The sequence below is a fragment of the Xiphophorus hellerii genome, chromosome 3, assembly GCF_003331165.1.
Source record: "Xiphophorus hellerii strain 12219 chromosome 3, Xiphophorus_hellerii-4.1, whole genome shotgun sequence".
In the NCBI taxonomy this organism is placed as follows: Eukaryota; Metazoa; Chordata; class Actinopteri; order Cyprinodontiformes; family Poeciliidae; genus Xiphophorus; species Xiphophorus hellerii.
In genome coordinates this window covers 7,896,407-7,905,728 of record NC_045674.1, presented here as the reverse complement: position 1 = coordinate 7,905,728, position 9,322 = coordinate 7,896,407, and the positions used below count along the sequence as shown (strand labels likewise).

Genomic DNA, 9,322 nt, shown 5'->3' with positions numbered 1-9,322 from the left:
CTGATTTTGAAATATTCAGACAAATAATTTTAAAAAAGCACCTTTAACAACAACTAAGGAATAAAGCTCAAAGCTACTGCAATTCTTTATTTATACTTTAGGAATGTTCATCTTTCATTTTAATGTAATGCAAATGATTTTCCTTGAACTGCAGAGTGAAGCCTTTAATGCTCAAAGCCCAAGTCTGTGCACAAATTATTCTACCAACAGCGCCATGCTCCAGGCAGGGTCACACTGACCTGAATCAACAAACTGCCTTTCACAAAAACACATATCCATCGTGGATATGAGGTACAGAAATCAGAATAGTAACTTCAATCCTGATGGAGTCTTAAATGTAAGTACTGTTTATCTTGGAATTAGGTCCTAAAGGAGCCTTGTTGAAAAAATTTAATTAAATTTAATGAGCAGAAAAATAAAACAAAGAATTGTGTTTATAGACTTTCACTTTAAAACCCTGTAACGACAAGATACATAGCAATGGAGCAACAAAATAAATAATCCCCTTTTAGATGTTTTTTTATATATGCTTATATTTATATTATATTTGTTTATTAATAGTGGTTGGTGACAGATTATATATAATTGGTTTTTGAAGTCAGAGATTACATGAAAATTAATTACATTTCGATTACATATATTAAAGACTACAATAACAATATTGAACTAAAAATGATGAGGTTCATGAAGTAAATTGTATGGGAGAATACTTAATTTCACATGTTCAAACTAATTAACATTGCATTTTAAAATTTGATATTATTTACATTAAACATTGAAGACATTAAGCAATGTTTTTTATAGTTCAATGTAACAATTTGCAGAAACAAAAAAACTCATTATGACACATATTTTATAATATGTCTGTATCTATATTAAAATGTATAAAAATATTATTTGAAGTTTAATTGTACTTGCAAATGTACAACCTTCTAACCATTCATTTTTTGCATAACTTAGTTTATTTTGTAAAAATACAATACAATAAACAGCTTTGCAAATAAACAGAAAATGAAAAACAAAGTAAAATATTTAGTATAAACCACCTGGATGTTATTATATTACAAACTAAATGCTTGCAAGACAGAAAAATAGTGTGCAACAAATAGATGTGCACAGTATAATGAATCACATTGTCAATATGTACAGTGCCACATTTGCATGATGATGAGTTAATACTAAGTAGAACTGCTTTTCTATATTTACATCTGCAAATCTTTGATTTAGCCTATTTTTCTTAGCTCAAACTGTGATTGGATGGATAAAAGTTACTTTCAAGTGTTGCAACATATTCTCATTTTAATTTCAGTCTGGACTTTGACTGGGCCATTGTAGCACATCAGTATACTTTGAATTAAATACCACAATTCCACTGTAGTTCTGGTTAAGTGTTTTGTGAACATCCATCCCAGCTTCAAGCCTTGCTGAAGAACGGAAAAGCGTTTTGAAAAGCATCACCACCATGATTCACAGTAGAAGTGAAGTGTTCATTTCACTATTTAGGTGAATTCTGAAGACGTGTTTACTCTAGTATTTATTTACGTATTGAATTAAACGGGATTGAAGACAATAGGCATGGTAAATAAAGAAGAATAACTTTCAATTTTCCATGTGTCTTTATGTGGCTATTTCACTTTCTGTTTTGGTATTTTTTTTTTTTTTTGCTATTTATTTTATTAATTTTAATTCAATTGTTACTTTATTTTATTTTCTGTAAACAGTTGCAACAATTGCAACAGGAAGCACTTATGTCTCGCGAGAAAAAACAAGATTTGCCCGTTTCAACACGGGTGGGAAACCCCGTTCCTCCCTCTTCCCTCCGCTGTCCACAAGCGAGGTAAAGCGCTGTTTTTCTCTTATAACATTTATGTTCATAAATATCTTTAGAACTTATAAGTTTGCTTTTCAGACGCACCCTGCTGAGGTATAATACCTATTTAATTGAAGTATTAGGTCGTTGTCGTAAATAGTTGAATATGACTCTTAGTTTTTAAGTATTTTAAGAGTGCTGATTTTCAGTGTGCTGGTAGTAATGGCTGCCCCCATGCTGCCTCATTTGGCCTGCTACCGCACTTAACTGTCTTTTCCTCTTAAAATGTTACGTGGTTACACCATATGGGTATCATAGCCTATTTTTTTAAGTATATTGGTTTATAAGCTTTACTGAATAGTGTTTTACGCCAAGTGTGGTAGTAAGCTAACATGCGACTCTGAAGCTAACATGCCGGCTACATCTGTTAGCTTTCCAAGTGTAGTAGATCTGACTTTGTGTATAGGTGTATTGTGTATAATAATGTATCTTTGTTTTAAGTTTGCTTTTTAATTAAAAACGTAAATATATTTCCCACACTTGTGTTTAATACTGGATAAGCACAACAAGGGACATGGTCAGCAAATTAGCCGGTAGCTAGGAAGCTAATGCACAGGTCCTCGTAATATTGTGTGCTTTTTGTCTCTAGTTAAATAAAATTGAATTAAAATGAAAATCGCGTCATTACTGTTGTTTTCCAGCAGTCGCGTGAAGATAATTCATTTCACTGCAGTTGATGCCAGCACATGGAGCTTCTTGAACAGGATGCTTGCTGTGTAGTCTGTTAAACCTTAATGGCTTCAGAAGTTTGAACATCATTTAATTAAAAATTTGAACTAAAAATAAAGAAATAACTTATTGACCCACCTTTAACTTTTAAAGCTTATGTTTTTTCTGTCATTTAAAAAAATATCATCTTTAATTCAGTTACCCATTTTGAACCTACATGAAATTGCTTACTATATTGTAATCTCATTGCTTGTCACATATGCACAATTTTGTTGAACAAAATGCTGAAACTCAGTAAGAGCAGTGGAGTTAAGGTGGAATCAAGTGGGGGCAAAGTGTTTATGCATATTGTTGAGTATTATAATAGATTTTATATCATACAGCCATTGCCTTATAGCTCCATGTTTAATTTACACCCTGAAGAACATTGCTAATGCATATGCTGTGTGCAGTCTAGTGTTACATGTGGACGGACCTTTGTTGTTCATAGCAACAAAGGTCCGTTGCTATGAACGGACCTTTCATAGGTCCGTTCATAGATGATTAAGTACTATAATTAATGTACTTAATTATGATTAAGTACATTAATCATAATGTACTTATGATTACTTACTATTTTCCTCTGTAATTTGTGATATTATCAAACCATTTATAAGTTATTCTCTCAAATTGCTTTTAGTTTTAATAATAGTTCTAATCCCTACAAATAAAATGTTATTGTATAAAAATGTTGATTTTTATTTTGCATGCAGTTTTTTATTTGTGTTGAATATACTGTCTGTTTCCTGTATATTATGGTGCTGCTATCTGATTTCCTAATTCTGGGATTAAAGAAATACATATCTTATCCAGACTCTGATCTAACATTGTACTGTCATGTATAATGCTGTGATGTTTAATCTCTTGCAGATGCCTGGTGTTACAGTGAAAGACGTCAACCAGCAGGAGTTTGTCCGTGCCCTTGCGGCTTTCCTGAAGAAGTCAGTATTATTTACCTGTTAATTTGATATTTTTTATAGATTGTTACTAAATTGTATTTTGCATCTGTTTTTTAGAACTTTTACAGAGTCCTTGTTCTTGTCTTTCTTCCATATTGTCATTTGTGGATTAACTTTCTCTGATTTCTTTGTATGTTTGAATTACTTGGGTTGTTGGAAACTGCTGATGTGAGTTTTGTGTTGTTGGCTCCATTTAAAAAGTAGATTTATCAGATTTGATGCTGGTGTTTTTCTCCCCTCCAGGTCAGGAAAGCTGAAGGTGCCTGATTGGGTGGACCTTGTCAAGCTGGGTAAGCACAAAGAGCTTTCCCCCAGTGATGAGAACTGGTTCTACATCAGAGCTGGTAAGTATGAATATCTTTTGTGATTGAAATCATTTTCTGTATTGTAGGAGAGCAGTAATTTGCATGATTGCTTTTTATGTGGAACAACTTGACTTTTGTTTTAATTTGCCTCTGCGTGGGGTTAACAATACCTGATTTATTATTCTTAATCTTTCTCTGCAGCATCTACAGTTCGCCACCTGTATCTCAGGGGGGGTGCTGGTGTTGGCTCCATGACTAAGATCTATGGTGGTCGCAAGAGGAACGGTGTATGCCCTGCCCACTACAGCGTTGGATCAAAAAATGTGGCTCGCAAGGTGCTGCAGGCTCTCGAGCTCCTCAAGATGATTGAGAAGGATCCCAATGGGTAAGTGATGTTATGCATCAGCTTCTCTCACAAATCTGTGAACAGGGAGTTCTATTCTGACTTGGGTGCACCTGTCTGTATTTAATGTTTTGAAGAGTTTAGCAAAAGGGTAAGTGTTTTATGACGGGTTGTTCTGATCACTTTCAATGTGGAGTATTTATTTATTTTTGCTTTAGGCAATATTTCAGTTCAAAGAGATGAAAGCGTAGATTATAGATCCTAAACCTGTTCTAGGTTGCCTTAAAGTTTTGATTCCACATGTTGTACAATTCTATGCATGATGGATTCATTTTCTTTTCATTTTTTGCAGTGAAAGGCACCATTTTCATCAATTTCTTATTGTAGCTTGGTCACGTTACGGTGATGAGACACAGCCTCCAAATGCTTTTGTTTTACAACATATTTTGCTTGCTCTGCGTTATTGACTTAGTTTTTCCATAATTAAAGGACATTAGTCTGGTTTAAAACTTGAGCTGATGTCTAAATGTCAGAGAGCTTTGCAGAAATGTCATACTTTCCTCAACAGAAGTTTTAACTAAGTCCATGTCATTTTTCTGCAGTAAGGATGTGAAACTGATGAGATTTACTAGTATACCTGCATTGCATCAGTGTTAGTGAAGCACTAGAACTCCAGAGTAAATAGTTTTACATTTTATTGAGCTGAATTAAAATGAATGTTTTTAAACATGTTACTGGGTAATGTAGAAATGCTCTGTATTGTTTTACATCAGAAATGTTTAGCAAATTTCTGGCTTGTTGAATTAAATGTTTGGAAGTTCAGCATTTTTTAAATATAACTCATAAAAGTTACACCAAATATACTGATTCATTTTCCTCTGGAGATGATTCAGTGGATTCTCCATTTGCTGAGGTGAGACTTGGTCTCATTTTGTCAACTTGTATTTTTAACATTGAGTAAACTAGCAAAAGTATTTATTCCGGCAACTAAACCAGTCCTGATTATGATTATGTTGACTGTTGAAGATGCTTTTGCACTCTATGAAATTTAATTGAAAACCTCAGTACTTTATTAGCCAGATAGTTTCAAAACTAGATTTCACAATAAGGGGAATAAATTAATGATAAAGGTTTATTTGGCTTCGAGCTTGCATATACTTATTTGAATAAATATTTAATTGTTTATTGCAAATGTAGGTTTTTATTAAATAAAATGTACTAAGCCCATGATTAAAACTGTTGGCATTTCAAACTAAAACAAAAGCCAAAATTTTCCAACAGTTGTATTATTGTCAGTCTCGGATGTGTGAAGTTTGGTGGCGAGGAAATGATTTTACTGGGGTTGTTTTCAGTAGCTGGTGTCGACCTCTTGGTTCCTGTGAATGAGCTCCTGATGATTTTCATTCTCTCTAACTCAGTATGTGGGAGCCGGGTCATGTTTTGTCACAGCGCTCCATAACTGCTGAAAAATAAAAAGACAGAGTAAAGTAAAAGGGGAAAATGAGTACACCAGCTTAAGATGAAATTGTGGATAAAATACTGCCAGTTTGACCATATTTGGGATATTTAAAACAAAAGACTAATCATGACATCAACTGACATGAAATGCTTACATTGTGATATGTTTTTCACCCAGCAATAGTTTGTATCTTCAAAACTCCTTATAAATAAGCACTTTTTTCAGTTGTGCTGCTTAATAGCTAAACATTCTGTCAGCTTTTACAGCTCTGATAATATATATATACTTATATATATATATATATATATATATTTTCTGTGTATTCAAAGGGAAATGCTTTTTTATTTTCCATTTCTGACTTTGTTATATTCAGAAAGAATGCTTCAGCTTAGAACAGAGTTGCATTTTAGAGCAGTAAATGGGAACACAGATTACACATGAGCAAAACACAGCTTGTTAACAAAACAGCCTTTGGTTAATGACTATCTGGCTCTTGATGTTTTTTAATGAAAGCAAAACGGCTTGAAACGAGACGGTAAAAACCAACATTTTATTAATGACTCTGGAGGCAAGTGAAAACAAAATCTAGATTGGACGTCTTGGGCAAAACCCAGAATGTGTCTTCAAACATTTCTGTCCCAACAACTGCTTCTCCTTTCTGTTGTGCCTTCAATGAAGCTAATGCTGCCCTCTGGAAACACTGTTGCTATTATTCTTTGACATAAACGGTCAGCTAACTGCCTGTTAGCAGACACCAATTCTCATCTTTTTTCTTTGAAACGTTTACTTTCAAAACAGTGATTAAGAACCGGTGGGTTTTTTGAACTGCAACCCAGCAATTGAGATGCAATTACAAAACAATTGATTGTCATTTGTTTTAAAGTGCACCTGAAGCATAATTGTAAATTAGTCTTTTGAGTTTTTTTTGTTCCCTCCCTAGTTTTGCATCTCCTATTGGAAAATTGATCTGCAGTTTACTCTTGTCACTTGGTCTATGGGGTATAAATATATTCAGAGTTTGATCTTTTTTTGTCTTCCTACTTAGTGGCCGAAGACTGACCTCCCAGGGAACAAGAGACCTGGACAGAATTGCTGGCCAGGTGAGAAACGGTTTTCTGTATTAATTGTTCCACAATTTACCAAACTCAAAAAAATCCAAGAACATAATTTGGTTTTTGTTTCATACTAAAACTATAGTGATTGCATCTCTAATTTTCCTTTTTTATAACAGTAAAATGAATGTTTGTGTTTTTTTTTTCTCTAATGCATTTTACTAACTGTAGACTTTGGGAGAAAAATACATTTAAATCAAAATCAGAGCAGGAAACGTTTTCTGTAATAATTTCTATAAAATGACCTTCTCACTAGGGCTTCAGCTAATGATGTCGTCAAATCTATCAAAAATTTCTTCAATTAGTCAAAAGTAATTTTAATCTAGCTCAGCTGTCTGTAGGTGAGAAATGTGTCAGCACCAGTCCTTGTTTAACTGGACCTTCTCATGCCTGTATCACAGTGGATACATCACCCTGATGCTTCAGCATTACCATATAAATTAAAACTAGGCCACCAGATACAGAGTTCCTTTTTCTTGAACCAGCTCATTTTTGTTTTGACGTTCTTCAGCACATCAGCCAATAGAGAGACCCTATTGGTGTAAATTTACACCAATCAGTTGTACTGCTGTTTAAGTTGTTTAGATGCTCATTCATTGCAGTTGTGCCAGTGGTTGAAACATTGTCGTCCAAACAACTTCCTGTTTTGCATCACACTTTCTGGAGTCTTTAGAATCTGGAACATATTGAATTTGCTTTTTTTTCCCCTGTCTGATTAAGTATGAGTAAAAGATTTTGCATCTGGATTAGCTCAATTAGTGAATAGTGGAAAATCAAAACTGATTTTGCTCACTCTGCAACAAATAAAAGGTCTCAGATTATGAACTGTGCTTTAAAGAATCTGTTTATAGCATAGGATAATCTAATCCAGATTGAACAAGAGTTGAGAATTTTAAAAGGATTGATGTGAGTTGGTCCAGATGCCAACCAAGCAGTGAAAACCCCATTATCACACTACATGACCTGAGGCCAACTTCACAGTTGTGTGTTTTTTTCTTTTGTGCGACATGCAGACTATAAAGCTCAACAATCTTTTACATAATTTCAAATATGTTATAAAACCAGCTATATATGTGTAACAGGAAGATGGGTCCAGTAGGAATTCTCATTTGCTTAAAATTTTATTTGGTTATGATTTCTCCAGATGTGACCTAGCTTATGAGAGAACATTGTGTGTTACGGGTTTGTAAGTCAGACTCATTGCTGAAATAAAAAGCTTCAATCTTGTACTTCTAAGCATTTTAATGTTATTCCATCCTCAGTTTTTGCAGTAGCTCAATTTAGTGACAAAGTGAAACATTAAGCCTTTGAAATCATCACAAGATTGCTGTTGTGGCTTTGATGCTGCGTCGTGTCAATGGCAGGAAGACGCCAGCCCCCCGTGTCACTTTGACATGCAAAGCTTTTCTGGCGGCGCTTGTCCTGGGGCAGATTTTCTTCTGCAGCACGTTATTAGAATCGTTGCCCTTCGTTTAAAAACAAACCCTCACAGTTGGGCCTTGTCAAAAATCAAGAGAAGCAGCAACGTCTTGACAAGCCAAGGGTAAAAAGGGGTAAACATGAGGAGGGAATTTCATGCTCGGCGAGTTTGCCGTATGGCACCAGTTTTCTCCTTGTTTACCCATACTAATGAGCAGTATGCAGATGAGCAGACCTGAGCCGGCCCCGCCTTCCTGCCTGCTGCACTAAACTTGGCAAGATGTTGGCGCGGCTCAACTTAACTCTCGTTACGTAGCTTCTAATGGCTTATTCATTCATCGCGACTCTTCTGCTCTGTATTATAGTATTAATGTTGATATTACCCACAACTGTAACGGAACTATTTCTTTTCCAAGATCTGTTCCTCTTAAATCCTTGTGAATTGATGGTAAGTCGCTCCCATGTGTTGCAGGCGCTGTTTGAAACACTATTGCAGAAACTGAAATGGGTGAAAATTAGAAGTAAAAGATGAACAAATGGGAGATTAAGCAGATGGGAAGTTTGATTAGATTGGAGTTGAAGGAGATTAAATGGTTAGCCATTTGTACCAACCATATGCCCCACTTCCCCAAACTCACAAATTTGTAGCAGCAGAAAGCTGAATTTAAAAATATAATATATTGTGTTCTTCTCCACAGGTTGCAGCTGCAAACAAGAAGTCTGTTTAATAAACCTTTTTTTCTGGACAAAGTCAAAATTGGTGTGTGTATTATTCGAGGAAAAATTAACATTTTAAATCATGTTCAGCATAAAGCTTTTTTATTTTTTGATTTTAAGGCAGTAAGCTAAGTGCATGGCATGTCATTTTGGTGATCAAATATGAACTTTCACTCAAAAGCCTAATTGTGGGTGCTGTATTCATTAAATATTTAAGAAATGAACAGAGAGCTGCTCCTTCACTGAGCCATTGCAGGCTCCAGAAAATGGCCAGACATGATTGTTAAAGCGCCCTCTTTTTCTGTCACGTCAGAGCTCTATTGTTGCCACTGTGTTCACCTGTTGCCTTTTTTCAGCTTGTAGAGATTTGGTTGTCATCCCATGATGAGCAAATGTTTTAAGAACAATGATAGCAAATGATTAGATTTTC

General features: G+C 34.8%; 1 protein-coding gene across 2 annotated transcripts; it reads left to right on the top strand.

The window, feature by feature from the left end:
• The first annotated feature begins 1,755 nt into the window (after nt 1-1,755).
• Nucleotides 1,756-8,932, top strand: rps19 (ribosomal protein S19). 2 transcript variants are annotated; one of them, XM_032559033.1, is made up of 6 exons: nt 1,756-1,837; nt 3,449-3,519; nt 3,781-3,881; nt 4,044-4,227; nt 6,690-6,744; nt 8,874-8,932. In XM_032559033.1, exons 2-6 carry the CDS (start codon nt 3,449-3,451, stop codon nt 8,901-8,903), a joined length of 441 nt encoding a protein of 146 aa, XP_032414924.1. In that variant the 5' UTR covers nt 1,756-1,837; the 3' UTR covers nt 8,904-8,932. The 2 variants fall into 2 exon arrangements, with proteins under 2 accessions (XP_032414924.1, XP_032414923.1); XM_032559032.1 differs by having other exon boundaries at nt 1,831-1,924.
• The last annotated feature ends 390 nt before the right edge of the window (nt 8,933-9,322 follow it).

Bases quoted from the DNA above. Each gene is read 5' to 3' on its own strand.
- rps19 (XM_032559032.1), top strand. From the start codon at position 1,868: ATGTTCATAAATATCTTTAGAACTTATAAGTTTGCTTTTCAGACGCAC. The intron at 1,925-3,448 runs GTATAATACCTA...AATCTCTTGCAG, and splicing joins TTCAGACGCACCCTGCTGAG to ATGCCTGGTGTTACAGTGAA. The intron at 4,228-6,689 runs GTAAGTGATGTT...CTTCCTACTTAG, and splicing joins ATTGAGAAGGATCCCAATGG to TGGCCGAAGACTGACCTCCC.